Source organism: Archocentrus centrarchus, chromosome 3 (assembly GCF_007364275.1).
Source record: "Archocentrus centrarchus isolate MPI-CPG fArcCen1 chromosome 3, fArcCen1, whole genome shotgun sequence".
Taxonomy (NCBI): domain Eukaryota; kingdom Metazoa; phylum Chordata; class Actinopteri; order Cichliformes; family Cichlidae; genus Archocentrus; species Archocentrus centrarchus.
This window is the reverse complement of record NC_044348.1, coordinates 33,773,169-33,790,344: the sequence shown is the minus strand read 5'-3', so window position 1 is coordinate 33,790,344 and position 17,176 is coordinate 33,773,169. Positions and strand designations below refer to the sequence as shown.

General features: G+C 40.6%; 1 protein-coding gene across 1 annotated transcript; it reads left to right on the top strand.

Moving 5' to 3' along the window:
• The first annotated feature begins 4,172 nt into the window (after nt 1-4,172).
• Nucleotides 4,173-10,721, top strand: LOC115773993 (COUP transcription factor 2-like). Its single transcript, XM_030720990.1, has 3 exons — nt 4,173-5,200; nt 6,424-6,948; nt 9,011-10,721. The coding sequence occupies exons 1-3, from the start codon at nt 4,705-4,707 to the stop codon at nt 9,283-9,285; spliced, it is 1,296 nt and encodes a 431-aa protein (XP_030576850.1). The 5' UTR covers nt 4,173-4,704; the 3' UTR covers nt 9,286-10,721.
• Nucleotides 10,722-17,176: the final 6,455 nt, after the last annotated feature.

Here is a 17,176-nt window from a genome sequence, read left to right as displayed (position 1 = left end):
TTCATAGGTCAGACCTTTATCAGCATCAGCCGAGAGGCTACATTACACAAATGATTATGAAAATATTAATCAGCATATTTTCAGTCTCTGTGTGTGTGCAGCTACTCCTTACCCAAGTGCCAACGTTCATGATGAGCGGTGAGAACGACTTTCAGCACACACGCCACAAATTCTGTACTTAAATATTAATATATTGTAAGATTTGCATTGCAATTATAATCCAGTCATCTTTGGTTCACTTATGCATAAACAGGTGGAAAATGTGTCCTCGTTTAAAGGTTTTAATAAAATATCTTTCTTCTTTATAAATGTTATTTGATCAGTTTCCAAACTGTTTACAGTTCAAAGCTGAGTCGCATGTAATTCTATCATTTACCCAGCAATGTGGGTTAATCTTATACGAGATAATGAGCGCTAGTCTGAGTGAGGTCAAAGGTTAAGTAGGATTTTGTACAATTCCTAATGAGGATCCCAACATTTCGCCAGGATGAATCTGTTCATGACTGAGGAGACCGTTAGCGATGCGTTATAACTGCACACTGACCTGTAGCACAATGTGTCTCTCAAGCATGAGATCCGCCTCAGGAAGAATTCTGCAGCCGCCCTGAAGGATCAGAGGTCAGCTGGCTGAGGTTAATAAAAGGTGAGCGATGGTTCAGCGGTCACAGGTGAAGCCGTGCCTGTGGTGTGTTAATCTAACTCACAAACTATTGTTGCTCTCTGACCAGGATGTGAACCGGCTAAAGCGCCTAAGAGATCCCAGCTTTGTTTCAGTGGCTGCCAAGGTTCACAGCAGGATGATAATCTATAGGCTCTCTTTACTGTCCAGCAGCCGTCACCAGAGACATAAACATGGAAAGGTGGTAGCCAATAATTACCGTAACAGTTACAAATGTTAATATAAGACATGACTTTAACGTTAATTGTTGCACAACTTCCACGATCTATAGCTGGAAAATGCAGAAAAACAACTTGACATCAATGTGTATTTTATACTTTTAACTTTTAAATGTCGTGACTTTAATAAATTAAACTTTATTATTTACAATTAATTGCATAGTTTTCAACTTCAAATGTTACATCACTACTTGAAGGACTGAAACACAGCTGACTAAATTTGGTTCCCATTGTATTTTGGGGGAAAATACCCCAGAAATTTGACTCCAAAAATCTACAGGATGAAGGCAGTTATGTGTGTTTTGTACATGTCAGGAAAGCTGCAATGTATTCTGGAAAAACTAAAGCAAACTATGATCATGACAGGTTTGCACTTCAGACACTTCCCACACAATCGCAGGAGTCACAGGGGTCATATTAAAGCACCGGATTCTCTGGAGCTCGCTGTGATTTCTGGTGTTAATTTAAAAAAAAATTTTTTTAAGTGTGTGTGTGTGTGTGTGTGTGTGTGTGTGTGTGTGGGGGGGGGGGGGGGGGGGGGGGGGGGGGCTCATTTGTAAAGATTCTGAGATGCAAAATTCTAAGTTGTTAATAGGCTGGATAAATATAAGGTCTAAACTAATGTAACAAGATCTCTTTTCAGAACTGCCTGGTTGTGTTTAAATAATAAAAAATGAATCAATCAAAATATCAGAGGGATCTTTTGGTGGGGGGGGCACCCTTGCACAATTGTTCCACACAAATAAATAATTGGTAGTAATTATAATAAATAATTAATCTGCTTTTCTCTCAAAAATGGAAACTGATTTTGGATTTTTTGGGTGTTGTAATGTTTCTTTGGCTCCGTACAAACATGCTCATGTAGATTTCACTGTTGCACCTGTGTTTGTTACACTGACCATAACACCTTCTCCACATATACACAATACCTTTGTTTTGGTTTTATTCTGATTATTATATTTATTTAGCCCACCCAACACCACATGCAGACACTACACATTTCACATTGCAGCAAAAAATGCTTCAGCTATGTTATTTTGTGGGTAAACTGGACAATTTGATTTGCGATGGTTTGTTTCTGTATCATTGCTTAGGGTCAGGCTGTGGCATTTCTAAATCACTTACACACAGTCTCTGCTAAAACACAAACAGAAGACATCCGTTACAGGATCTGAAAAGCTACAGTGCACTTTTAGATCGCAACCATTAATCTCGTTACCGTAATGACTTTACACCGCACCCAATCGCTGCCCAAGCCAAGAATACTACCGGAGATTCCTAGAAGACTATAACATGTGCTATTCTAAAAGCACTCTGTATTTACCTGACATATTACGCTTCATACTCAAAGCCAAATGTAGTTTTATCCGATCAGATAAACTCACCAACCAACTTTAAACTGCATTTTAGCTCAACTGTAACCAACGTTTATCATTTTCAAAATTACAAGAGCAAAATTTCAGTAAAGTGACATCAAGCTTGCATTAGAAAAATTCTGCAGGTTTCTGTGCAGGAAGCCAGAGCTGCCTCCCACCACACTGTAAACAGTCACATCCTGGTGGTTTTGCCCACACAGCAGGTCTCTTCTGGCCAAACTCTCCCATTTTGTTTCCAATTAGCTCGCTTTCAGCTTCCCCACTGGTGATAAGTCTTAAAGGGCACCAGATCACCCAAAACAGGAGGGATTTATCATCTTTAAACTCCTAAATCTGTGATTAATATTAACTGGACCCATCATGAGGCAGCGCGGGGGAGGGGAGAGGTCAGTGAAATAAACAGTGTGAAGGAATGCATCATCCACATCCATTGTGGTAAACATTTTAGCCTTGACCTTCCACTGCTGATTGGTATTGGACATCAGCCGTGTGTTTTGTTAGCGGGCTGGATGACTGCAGCTCTGGCCGTCTGGAAGAACGTGACAGCACACTCAGCCCCGGGACTCATGGAGCATGAGTCAACAGTGAAATGGCCATACAGACATTTTCACATGGCAGCGACTCGCCATCAAAGACGTCCATCAGATTGATTCAATTTCATAAATCTACAACAAATGCAAAGAATAGTCATGTTAACAGTTCAGTACACCAAAAATCAAACAGCATAACTGTACGGAGACATGCAGATGGCACAGCAGCAACACTGTATGTATCACCTTATACAGATCCACACAGTATACACGCTCAAATCTACTCTGAAACATGCAGTAGCTTTATGACTGTTCAGCAGTGAGTACTGCATACCGGCTGCACTGATTGAAATTCAAAAGATCATGAACATCAGACTGCAAGGACAGCGAAGGTGTCATCTGGTTGGATAGACATGTAGGCATTGGTTTCATGGATATATTTATTTCTGATATATGTGTGTGTTTGCTGACGTGCCAGTGTGTATGCTTGCTATTTGAGGACAGATAACATCAGCTTATCATTTATATTTTGAAGTGACTACAGCCTGTGGGTATGCTAAATGTGTTTATACTGGGCCTGTCACAACAGTGTTCTTACAGCAGCATTTTAGATCCAGACTAATAAACGTTTGGTGAAAGCTAAAACTCCTACAGGAGTATCTCACCTATACATAAACTAACGTATTTACAAGAAAGAAAGAGAGAAAGTGGGTTGTACTCATTGCTGAAAATCTCTTCTTACCTGACTGGTACTTTAGTGTGAGTGGATGACTAAATGATTATGAAACGCCACAAAATTAGTGCAGCTAAAAGAGGGCGGGGGAGAAGTCCATTAAAGTTATTTATATCTATATTTACTCAACAAGATATAAGGAATGTTTAAAATCTACCTCATGTGAGTGAAGTGCATTTAATTCTGCAAGGGAATTTTCTGCGTAATTTACTGACGACACTAGGTGGCATCAAATAACTGCATTTAGGATTTTAATCGGCCCCGTGGTCTCCACAGGCAGAAGAAGCTTCTTCATGTGCAAATATAATATGAGCACCCCTTACATAGTTTTCTGGGTGATATGATGCATGCAGTGGTTTGACTGAATCGCAGACATGGTGCAAAACACACACGTGCACACACGAGAGAGAGAGAGAGCGCGCGACTGGACAGGGGGAAAAGCAGCAAAGGTAACGGGGAGGATATGAACTCTTACCCTCCTTAAAGTCAGCTGAACCCCCGCACTGCTGCTCCGAGACCAGCTTCTCCACGCGTTAACTCCGCCCCAAACCCGCGTCACCGGCTGTGAGTCGGTGACGTGCGGGCGCATCACTCTCCTCCTCCGTCCCGGAGCAAAGCATCATCAAAATCAACATCCATCACTCCCCCTCTTTGACTCTCTCTCTCTCTCCCTGTTGTCTTTTTAATGTAACTTCTGACTGATCGGGAGAGCAGGGAGCGTCTGGAAAGCCTGGTCCCGTGACTGCATCTCTGATGAAGGATCTGCTCGCACGGCATTCTGTTTAAAGCTGGACACACAGAACAGAAAGGATCAGATTGTATATTTTTGGGATAACGTTGCTTCCCTTTGTGGATTTTGGCTCAGTCTATATTTTACCCCCCTCTGTGGATGCTATAGTGCACTATAACGGTTTGAATGAAGCTGTCGTTTTGGATTTCGTCCGCGCTGAAGCCGTTTCTGGGTGACTGCTCAATCTTCACTTGTGAACTCATTATAATTTTCTGCCGCTGTCCTATGAGTTCTCTTTTGTTTTAAGTTGTATTTCATTTCGTCAGACAATGCCGCAGTTTCCCTTGCCTGTGTATTAGCGATTGATGCCGACAGCCAGTGTGCGTTAATTATCGCGTTAAAAGAAGTTGGGCGCGCAAAGTTTTGGAGAAAGTCGAAATGGCCATGGTAGCGTGGAGAAACACCGAGGGGGTCGGGGACTCTCAGGGGACCCTCTCCTCCCCGGTGTCCCAGGTTGCACCTCTGTCTCTGCCCGGGGAGCTGACGGGACACATGAACCCGGCTCCTTCTCTGGAAATACCCCAGCCAGCAGCGGCACCGCAGGGAGCACCGCCGCCCAATGCGTCCGGCACCACCGCCGCGACCACCACCAACAATAACAGCACCTCCTCTTCTTCCTCCTCCTCCTCCTTGTCCATGGACAAGCAGCAGAGCCAGCAGATCGAGTGCATCGTGTGCGGAGATAAATCCAGCGGGAAGCACTACGGACAGTTCACATGTGAGGGATGTAAGAGCTTCTTTAAACGCAGCGTCAGGAGGAACCTGACCTACACCTGCAGGGCCAACAGGAACTGTCCCATAGACCAGCACCACCGCAACCAGTGCCAGTACTGTCGCCTCAAGAAATGCCTCAAAGTCGGCATGAGGAGAGAAGGTACGGACTCGCGTCAAACTGTTGTTACTGGTCTCATCACGTCCAGAACAGTTTCAGATACAGCTTTTTATCATTTTTGAACGCATATCTGTCCCAAACTCCAGTTCTGTGGATGCTACGCTGATGTAGCCTAGCTTATGTTTACATATTTCTTTGTGGACGCAGGAGCCTTACCTTGGCTACATGTTGCCTTTGTCTAGTCTGTGACATTGTAGGGATATTTTATTCATAAATTAAAGGCTATATATTTTTAAATACAGGGTATATTATTATTTATTTTGGCTCAGATACTATAGCTTTATATAGTGTAGACCTCAGAGTGTGATATTACACATATTACAGATGTTTCTGCTAGCATCTTGTAGCATGTTAAGTGTACTATTGTTGCTCTCCTTGCGCTCTGTGTCCATCATACCCGCTCAGTGTGAGTCTGAAATAGCCTGAAGACGCGTTAAATGTCAGGTGTTCAAATTCGGCAGGAACACTGATGTTTTTAACTTTTGTTTCAATGCTTTTTTTCGTCTAAATTGTAATTATAAAAATGCAACATAAATTTTTAAATGGTGTGTGCGTGGACCATGTGTGTCAGCTCACATTCATTGTGAATGCTCGTTGTATACTAGGCCCAACCTGCAGCCTACAGTATGCTGCATAAATGTGAAAGTTATAAGAAGCGTGCCAGCGTAAAATTTCATAAGGTTTAGCCTATTATAGGATTTCCCAGCAAAAAAATTATGAAGTTACAACAAGCCTATTCACTTGACGATATTAGAGGGAATTACCTGAAAACAGAATCCTGACAATTATAAAAATAAAAAAAAAATAGAAATAAAGAAAACGACTAAAATTCACAGAAACACGCTGGGAAAAAAATAAATAAATAAAAGAAGAAAAAAAAATATCTCACACGCCATTATCTGGGGGTTGTGCTCCAGATCTCCCAGCACCGAGCTGAATGTGACATTTCTTTCCAGGAGCTGTCTACAACATTTATCCATGTCCATTTCTGAAGAGCCAGCCAACCATAAGCGAGCCCAGCACTGACATTAGAAAGGAATCCCAGCTTAATCCGACTGAAATGAGCGTGCGTTTAGTGAGCTTTTAATTGACACATGATGTTGATGTTCCGTGCGTGCTGTTTAGCTTTAGTTTTCTTTAAATGTCATCTGCGTTGTTTTAATCGCCTTCCAGCGTGATGTGGCAATTCTGCTTCTTTCTTGCAGCTGTCCAGAGAGGCAGAATACCAACCCAGTCATATCACGGCCAGTTTGCTCTGACGAACGGGGATCCTCTGCAGTGCCACTCCTATCTGTCCGGGTACATCTCTCTGCTGCTGCGGGCCGAACCCTACCCGACCTCCAGGTTTGGCTCTCAGTGCCTGCAGAACAACAACATCCTGGGCATAGAGAACATCTGCGAGCTGGCGGCCCGGATGCTCTTCAGCGCCGTGGAGTGGGCCCGCAACATCCCTTTTTTCCCGGACCTGCAGGTGCCGGACCAGGTGGCCCTTCTCCGACTCACCTGGAGCGAACTGTTCGTCCTGAACGCCGCCCAGTGCTCCATGCCCGTCCACGCCGCCCCGCTTCTGGCCGCCGCAGGTCTCCACGCATCCCCGATGTCTGCGGACCGGGTGGTGGCCTTCATGGACCACATCCGGGTCTTCCAGGAGCAGGTGGAGAAGCTGAAGGTGTTGCACGTGGATTCGGCAGAGTACAGCTGCATCAAGGCCATCGTGCTCTTCACAACAGGTAAATTTTACCTTTTCACCCCACCCCACCACCCACTCCCCACCCCCACACACACTGTGGCTGACATTTTAGCGAAATCACGCAAGACTGGAAACTGAAGAAAAAAAAACACGTGCCATTGCCATCACGAATAAAGCAACAGCTAATAAAATAATAATGAATTAAATAAAAAAATTCCAAATGGAGAAGAAAGAAAAGAAGCGGACGCGTTACTTAAAAGTCGCCTGGAAAACACAGCAATAAGTATTTCCAAAAAAGGGATATGAAATTCTCAAAATATAATTTTACAGAAATTTTCGTTGCTTGTGGCATAATAGTTTGCATAACATTAGGTACTTAAAAAAATGTAAAAAATAAATAAAAAGCAAAAAAAAAAGAACATTTTGTATTAAAGTCCTTCATTTTAGATGCTATATTTTTTTAAACATAAATATTATGTAAATTTTAATGTGATCATAACTGATGATATTGTGATATCATTATAAAGGGTCATTATAAAGGGGAGAAAAAAAGAGAATAAAAAATCATATATATTGGATTTGTTTTGGAAAGCTGACCTAACCTCAAGCCTGATCTAATGGCTTTACCTCTGACAGAATTCACAGTGAACTTAGATGACCTTTGTCAGCTCCTGAAGCAACAGTTTATCTGCGTTAAAAAATACTGAAGAGGCAGTGCGAATGAGTGAGTGAGTTTGGTGGACTTAAAAACTGCATCCAATCCTTGCAGCCCTTAAAATATGAAACACTTTGCATGGATAATACAATAGCTTATGTAAATGGAAACAGCTTGAAGCATGGAGTTAAACATTTGACAACATCTAGTATTTTATTATATTTTTGCTTCAGATAAAAGGTGCCCCGGCAAAGTTATGTGATTATTTTATGTTTATTTTTTATTTTAAGCAGAAAAAAAAATAGAAGTATTTAAGTTAAATGAGCTTATTTGTAGGCTTTTGTTTTTAATAATAAAAAAAATTAAAAATCTAATTCATGCCATTGTTTTAAGCATGATCATAGGCTATAAATCTAAATATATAATTTAAAAAAAAATTTATTTTTTTTTTTACATTTTTAAATTTGAACATTTCTCGATAAAAGAGTTTTTCGGGCACTGTTCATAAAGCCAGGGGAACTATTGGTTGACTCTGCAATGCAAAATCTATGTTAGTTTCTTCACAGCCTTTTAAATGACAGCGTGATGTTTGATGGTTGGATTGCGAGTGGGTTCAAAAGGACAAGTAGCAGCAGAGTAAAAAAAAAAAATAAAAGAAGGCTTCCTATTGGTCTATTTTAGTCCCCATGAGCACATGTGAGCACGTGTCTTTTAAACTGGGACAGAGTCCTGCTTTAACCCCTGTTTCTAGCTGGCCTGCAGTTTTACTGTACAGACAGAAGAGTCTGCTGTGCGTTGAAATGCAAATGACTTTAGAGCAGTCAATGCTCTTGTTGTGCTTCCTTCCTTATTTCTGGGCTCTAAACATTTTTTTTTTGATTGGATGGGGGCAGTGGCACCATCCTTAATCTCACATGACATTTCAAACCTCAACTATTTGCCTGTTTATATTATTTTCAACCTGCCACGGCACTCTTATCTACATTTAATATTTTTAAACCTCTACATTTACCCAGCCGTGTTTGACTAACTAGTTTATTCCCTGTCAAATACACATATTGAAAGGGTTGATGGTGCCGGTACCATCTTAGCAAAATTCACTCAGATCTGTTTACAAAATAATAAACTGTTTCAATCCGTCCACAAATACTCAGCATTCTGCTGCCCTGCCCTCTTCTTTAATGTCTTCCCCGGAGATTTAAATATCAGCAAAGAGTGAAACTGAAATCTGAAAGCATAACAGATTTTTTTTTCCCCCTGGTGCCTTGTTGACTTTCGATCATTATAATTTTTAATCTAACGCCCCATTTTTTTCCTGCCTTGCCGCGAGTTTTGGTTCATTCTGTGTCAACACTGAGCTAAATCTCTCAGATGCCTGGTTGAACTGCTGGTCGTGACCTCTTTCTCCCCCTGCCTGTTGTTTGTGTCTGTCCCTCTTTCTCTGTAGATGCTTGTGGTCTATCAGATGTGGCCCATGTGGAGGGTCTCCAGGAGAAATCGCAGTGCGCTTTAGAGGAGTACGTGAGGAGCCAGTATCCCAACCAGCCTAACAGGTTTGGGAAGCTGCTGCTTCGCTTGCCTTCCCTCCGCAGCGTCTCTTCTTCTGTCATAGAGCAGCTTTTCTTCGTCCGTCTGGTGGGAAAAACACCCATAGAAACTCTGATAAGGGACATGCTGCTTTCTGGTAGCAGCTTCAACTGGCCTTACATGCCTATTCAATAAAGGATAAAAGCTGCTGCGGTGCTACTGAGGTCAGGAAGGGTCCCACGTCTCAGATCAAGTCATTTCAGATAGCGTGGCGTAAAATCTCTGTTGATTCAAACAAGGGGAAAAACTGCCAGTGGAATGAGATTCTCTAAAGTATTCTGAAGGTAAAAATTGAATTGAATTTTGCTGTTTTCTTCATATGAGAGGTGTTAGCTGCCTTATTCTTCGTCACGCCCTGTGCTTTCAGAGGGGCCCGTGAAATACACCAACGATGAAATGATCCGACCCCACTGGGAGAATTTTTCACTTGTTCAAAGAGAAACAATGTTTCATAAAACAAAATGACTGCTTACGATGGACATCTTTTTGGAGCGTGGTGACCTCTGTGGTTTTTGGGATAAAAAAAACAAACAATATTTATTGGACCTGTGTGTATATTTATCGTGCTTGTAAATTATGTTTGGATCCTTTTCTTTCTTTTTTTTTTTTTTTTTTTTAATGTTTTACATATTTTTGCCCCCAGCTAGTGAGAAAACTGCAGGGATCGTCTTGTGTTGATCTGTTTTTTGTTGTTGTTGTTGTTTTCATACCTTCCAGACATAGCACTTTGGACTAAAGGAAGATTTCAGAAAGATTTAATATGATTGTTTGAAACCCGACTTCTTCTGACTTCAACCTATTTGCTCGGTTGCATACAGACAGAACGGTGAGACTGATGCTCTGTTTTAGTTACTTTGGTTTCTTATTGACACGGAGAACAGCAAAAACATTTGGAAACTGCACTTCTAAGTGTTCAGTGTTCAGTTGCGCCAAGTATAGCATTAATCATTTCTTCATAATACTTATTGGCTGACACAATTATTTCCCTTTTGCCATAAACTTCCATTTAAACTCTTTACAAACCAATTTCAAAGCAAGTTATTGCCTGAATTTTTGTCACAATTCAACTTTTCTGTTATTTCTCCTCTGAACTGAGAGGCTAATCGGAGCGGTGAGCTGAATGTTGGATGGCTTAATCCAATATTTTTGATATTTAGACGGGTTAAAGTCCAAATCATATTTCCCCATGACAGGTAAGAGGAACATGAATGACATTACGAGATTAATGGCAAATGCATTACCAAATACTTCAAATTAATTTGTGGTTCCTGGACTTTTACACTGACTTCCTCAGAGATTTTTAAGAGCACTGGGTCTATTATAACTACAATCTCTTAATTTCCCAGGCCAAGAAACAAATGAATTTCATTATAACTCATGCATTAATGAGCCCAGGCCACTTAATGGCACAACAGACCACTGCAGGGTATTGCTGAATCGAGTGTGTACGTGCATGTGTGTGGGTGTGTGTGGGTGTGTGGGTGTGTGAGTGTATTTGTGTTTACTTCTTTTTGACAACCACTCTGATGTACTGTGAAAGCATATTGGTTAACATATTGGTACCGTATTAAATTATAACTCAAGATTTATAAATAAAGTGTATTTGGTTTATTTCGTCATTTCAGCTCCGCGGTGTTTATGTTTGTCACCTTCCCAACAGGAAACAAGTGTGTTTACAAAAGTGAGCGCGTGAATTTTGACTTTTATTTTTTGTAGTGCAACTGAGTAAGGAAACATAAGCCAAGCAGAGCCTGCCTGTTGTCCTGGAGCCCATCTCTGACTATAATATTGACTCTAATTGGGTATTTTAATCAAACTAATTGCTTCCACTGACAGTGACAGCTTTATGTGAATGTCAGGATGTATTTACATTTGCCTTATTTAACAGCCTGCAGGAAGACAGTTAACTTTTGTCCTGCACTTATCTTATATTGGGCTCAATCAGGCGGTTTTAACATATTTACAACTTCAGGAAAAACATAAAAGCAAATAACAAAGGCTGCCACGTTACATCATTTTCTCTCAGCAGTTATTTGAGCGTGCTTTTTTAGAACTTTTTAATGTGTCTAAAAGTTATAAATCAACTATTAAGAAAAAAAAAGTATAATCTTGCCCAGATGTAACGGTGCACAGATGCAAAATTATGATATTACCCACATGTTTTAGAATACTAAAAAAAAAAAAATCTGTTTTCAAATAACTTAAAGCTGCTTTTACAACTTGTCACTAGCACCTCTTGACAGCTTTTTTGGTATTAAATCTTTTATCAGTTCAAAAAAAAAAAAAAAGCTGGTTAAAGTCTTCATAAGAGAATGAAAATGGAGTTAAAACCGTGACTGTGGTGCCAGATTGAGGAGGACAGAGAGGATTAAATCAGCTTCTTTGCTTCTAATGGACACAGAGCTAATGAGGGGGCCCTGCGTGCTCTGTCACTACAGTTTACCCTGAGGAGGCCGAAGCTGGGTGCCCGACGGCCCCTGGGTGTTCTGGGCCGAAGGGCCAACATAAAACAATGGAGCATTTTCCCACACACGTACAGCTCCAAAGAGACGATAATGACAAAAGAGTGCGCAGGCTTTATCTGTTGGTGGAAAAAATGAGTTCAGCCTCAAATCAATAAGCGCCACTGCTCAAATGGACTTCCCTTCGCTGCCATGTTTTTATCTTGACCGGAGTAATAAATAAGCGGAAAACAACCTCTCTGCTTTTTTTTGTTGTTGTTGTTGTGAGCGCAGGAGCTGGATCAGTTATCACGCAGCATGGTTTGTACCTCAGCCAATCAGCTCTCGAGGATGAAAGCGCGCAGCCAGTCATATCACTTGAGATCTTTTTTAAAAATATGAATATTCATCGTCAAGTGAGAACTACCAAGTGAACCATAATGCTCGAGCCCTCAGGAAGCATTACTGTCGGAGTGTTTACAGCTTTTCAAGAAATGGAGCGCAGATGCTCATGAATAACAACTTACTGAACAAATTAAATAATAATGATCTACCTGATGATGCAAATGTCCAGTTTTCTGCGGGGTGCTGGGATTGATCTAGTTCACGAAGCGTCTGCGCATTTTTTTTTCTTGAATAGAAACTGCCCGAAATGTTTGATTTAAAAAAAAAAATTTTAGACCTTGTTTGATGATGTGGAAACTTCTAGAAAGTTTCTGAAATTCACTTTAAAATGTTTAAAATATGTTTATTCAACTAGTTTAGAGGAAAATAAGATGTGAGGAGCGAAGAAAATAATCATCGATGGTAATAATCGATGGTTTCAGATACACGTACTGTTAAATGTCAGTTTTATTTATATAGCACATTTTGTTACACTCAAACGCAATATGCCTACCATAAAAGATAAAAACATAAAACGCTAGACTGTTTCCCACCCGCTCCGTTATTTAAAGATGTTATATTTATTTATTTTATTTTTAATTTATTTTTCTCATTTTTTAAATCTTAGTTTTAGAGCATTTGGTGGACAAAACTAAAAGGAACAGACTTGACTGCTGATAAATGTAGTTACTGGAACATTTTATTTTCTAAATAACTGGCTGAAGCTCTTGAAGCAGTTTCGGTGACACTTCTTAAATCAATAGTTATCAGTTATCTTTCAAATCAGCTACCGGTTCGAAGTGATTTCTATTCTAAATCCAGTTTCCAAACCGCCGTGCTGCTTTGAAATGTATTTATTAAATATTTAAAGGTAGCTCTGCCTTGCTTTTATATAATATGGATATATTAATACTAGAGAAATCCAGAGGATTTTTCAGAAGATCTTTTAAAAAATATTTTTATATATATTTTTAAAGAAAATCAGTCGGTTTTCTTGCCAGAAACAAACAAAAATTAACAGGCCCAGTTTTGTAGTTTTTCTTTTGTGCACAAACTTCTCCTCTTCAGCGGTCATGCACCTTTACAGTTATTTTACTTTGAAAAACGGGAAGCAGTCAGTAGATGATGGCATGCGCCTTTCTGTTGGATTCCTAATTTATTTATTTTATTTGTCTCTGCTTTGGTTCATTGAACCGCTTATTTTGGGACCCCTGAGCGTTAAACTGGAAACGTCTAAAAAACGTCAAAGAGCCAGTTAATTGATATGAAACTCCGGCTTTTAATAAACTGTGGCACCATTGTGATAACTTAAATATTTATTGACAAAGAGCCCAGTTAATAACTGATTTGTATTTATAGATTTTACAGGTGAATATACTGACAAGTTTTACAGCACACTTTTTTAATATTTCGCTATTTCCCCCTCAAAAATCTCTGTGAAAATTAAACTTTTTAAAAACCTCCAGTTCCCAAATCTAAAACTTCCACAACGCGTTTGTTATTCACACAAAAAGTAAACAATTTGCATTTCCTTAAATGTTATTTTAATAATAATATTAAAAATAGCCTAATAATAAAATAATTCTATATTTCCGATAAAGCACTTTTAATGTAAACATCAAAGCGCAGATTGCAGATGAAACGGGGGGAAAAGAAGAAATTTGAAAACAGGAAAACAATATGAAAAATAAATAAACACACAGTCCTACGGTGAGGCAGGATTTGTGTGCGAGCTGAGGACGTTTGGTCTTTGTGGTTTTTAATCGTCAGGACTCCTTTGATAATTACTATATATTTAGTTCAGTAGTTCATTTTATTGTTTGGGCTCCTGGGCTCTTTAGATTTATTTTCTATATAAATATTTATAATATTTATTGCTATTATTCTTTAGGGTCATTTTGTGCTTTCATTGTGAAGCATTAAAAAGCACTGCAGCCTTGAACTTTGTCCCATTGAGAAAATAGTGGCTTTCAGCATCCATGCTGTACAGTGGCTGAATTTAATACCTCAAAAGAGGCTCACAGTGAAGGTAAACGGCTCCTCTTTTCTGCAGGCGTTTTATGTTCTACTGAGAGCAGCTTTTTTTTTTTTTTTTTTAATACTAAATGCAAGCGTCTTCCCTTAAATAGAGCGGGCTAACATTGTACAAGTCGGTAAAAAGTCCACTGGTTTGGTACAGAGATTAAGTGCCATCGGGAGACTTAAAAGCGCGTTTGTTTCTGAAATGGAGCTCCATCTGTCTGGAAATTGGCATTAAAGGGACCTGAAACATCTGAGAACCAGTTTCACTTTTTGCGCGGAAAAGCTGTTCAAAAGCAAAAGCATTTAGCACGGAAGCCCCGTCGGATCAAAGAAACAGCTTTTTAAATCTTTTGCAAGTGATCAATAGCTGCACTTTAGAATGACTACTTTTGTCATGTAATAAAGTGCCGGATATGCGTGACACTGTTGTAAAACGCCTTTCTCCAAAATGTATCCACATGCATTTCTCCCCGCTGGTCGGTAAATTAGGTCAAACTGAAGCACAGTTTTGTCATCTCTTTATGCATCTGAACACTGATATGGGTGAACTCTGCTTACTGTACCCATTTGCTTATCTGTGGGCAAACCTAAGCTGCTGGGAAGAGGAGAACTGGTTCTGGCTTTCCTTCTTTATTTCCCCTCCTTGTCCCCAAATTGCCCTTATAATCCTGTTCAGGCTGACATCATGCCACTGCAGCTCCCTGCTCAGATGCCTTCAAGCTGATGGCATGATTCAAGAGGTTCCCCTGGATCCATCCAGTGACCTTTGACCCCAGTCTGCCCTTTCAGCTGATACCAGCTAAAGAGGAGGGAGACATGACAACATCGAGCCACCAGACTTTAGCAGCGCAGCCATGTCTTTTAACAGCATTTACCAAAACTTTTGTCCACAAAGGTTATTAACATTCACAGCACAATCATCATTAAAGGAGCACTGGTCTCAAATGCTCACTGACAAAATTCAATTTCTGTCACCCCCCCTCCTCACTTGAGAAATGCAAATGTACACCCAGGGAGGTGAAGATACAGCAAGCGCCACGCCTCAGCGAGCCCATCTGACACTCATGGAAACAAAATCTTAAAAGCACTGAATATGCGAGGAAGCCTGTCTGCTGAGGAGCCCCCCTCGCAAAACATTTCAGCGACCAAGGAGGAAAAAACACACACACACACACACACACACCAATCAACTCAAGGACTGTACAAAGAGCGGTCTGTCGTTGCTAAGAGACAGATGCAGAATAACCTCCATGAGAAACCTGACCATGACCCTTCCTCCTCCTCCCAAACAGTCTCTCCCTCTCCCACCCAATTACTACTGAACATTAAAGCCCACCTCTGTCACATTAAAGCTGGAAAGCAGGGATGTGGAGGGGGGGGGGGGGGGGGGGGGGTGTTGATGGGGTTTGTTTTCATAAGAAGCTGCATGGAAGATTTTGGATTATTCCTTAAAGCAAAAACAAACCAATTTTCTTTATTTTTCCATGTGAGACTGAATGCTGTTTGGAAGCAGCAGGCATGAAGGATTGGTGTTGGTGTGTTTTATGCAGGCAGGCGGATGGGCGGAGTTTGCGTTGGATAAGAAGAGGATGGGGGTGGGCAGAGGGAATTCATCAGACGAATGAGAAGATGAAGATTTGACAGAGAGGTGACGGAGAGTTCAGCTTATAGGAAGCCTGTCGATTAGTGCCTGTGTGGCTGACAGGTGGAATCCCAGGGGCGCGTCTGTCACTGCAGTCTGCTGCCAGGCCCAGCCCCAGCCCCGCCGCCACCACAGGAAACACCCATGGGCGGGGATATTCTGCAGACATGGCAGCACCTCATTGGCCCAGTCGGCAGCCCAGCCTCACAGGCATAGCCTAGATTAAAGCTTTATTGTGCACAGAAACTGGGGTGAAAGTCATGTTAATCCTCCACTAATACATTGCTATCAGTGATCTCTTTTTACAACCCGATCCAAACAAGCTTCCTGGAATGGGTTTTAATCTGAGGGCAGAAGAAATTTTAGGGCCATGTGAAATACTACTTTTTTGTTTGTTTATAATATGTACTGTTGCAGCAGAGCATGGGAAACTGAAAAGCACAGTGATGAGAGGGCCTCTGCTGTTGCTAAGATCCATTAACATGCAAATCTTCCTTTTAAAAAGTTTTTTTTTCCCTTCTTACTGGAAAGGCAACAGGAAAAAAAAAATCATACTGGGATGAAGAAAGCAGACATTATGGCACAAAGATGAGACCAGACACAAATGAAGGTCTTAGTGGATTTACACGGGATCAGGAAACATCAAATATCTGAATGAATGTTTTGTCTCTGAGATTTTTCAAGTAAAGATGTCAGCGTAGTTCAGTCATGTTAGATTGTAGATTTACTTTTAAAAACAAAACATTTTGGAGGAAATATTCAGCTACAGCGGCTGCGACCCATCGATTAAAAACTGTGTGTCAGAGTAAACGCCGCTGCATCATACAGTAAGTGGCTCCTCTGAGCTTTACAAAGCTTCAGTGAGCTCATTGGTTTGCTGACTGGGCTGCAGCTTCACTATTTCAGTTCATTGCTTTCTCAGTGCTATTTTCTGCTGTTTTCACTGAGAATAAATAATAAAGTAAAGTACATGCACTTCACATGTGCTCAGGTTCAAAAAGCTGGTTTCTTCTAACTAAAACTAACTACATTGCTGAATGCACAGTAAAATATAGATCTATATCCATGATAATGGCATCACAGAACTGAAAACCAAGCCTAAAGCTCAGTCTCACAAAGGTCAGACATATCATATCTGCATCTATGGCATGTTTCTGAATGACAGATCTGAGTCATCACATCACATGGATACCTGCCTCCTCAAGGCCATTAAGAAAGTAACTGCTTGCCCACTATTTTTCCGTTTTATTGAAAATTAAAACATTTACATACACACAAAGACATTTAATGCAGTCAAACACATCTAAAATATCAGATTTACCTGGTATATCGAGCACACCTCAGGCATGTTGGTATTTTGACAAAAACAGCTTTTTTATTCATGCAGATTCCATTAAAGTTGTGATCGGGCACGCAGAGGGTCGGATGGACAGAGGGCGATGCTGGGATTGGGAAAGATGGAAGCAGATGATCTGCTGTGGCGAAGAAGAAGAAGAAGAAGAAGAATATAAAATTGTGAAATTAAGAACAGCACTGA

What these genes read in the sequence shown, in the direction of transcription:
- LOC115773993 (XM_030720990.1), top strand. Translation starts at nt 4,705, where the DNA reads ATGGCCATGGTAGCGTGGAGAAACACCGAGGGGGTCGGGGACTCTCAG. An exon ending in AGTCGGCATGAGGAGAGAAG is followed by an intron (nt 5,201 to 6,423) that starts GTACGGACTCGC and finishes TCTTTCTTGCAG; the next exon opens with CTGTCCAGAGAGGCAGAATA. An exon ending in CATCGTGCTCTTCACAACAG is followed by an intron (nt 6,949 to 9,010) that starts GTAAATTTTACC and finishes CTTTCTCTGTAG; the next exon opens with ATGCTTGTGGTCTATCAGAT.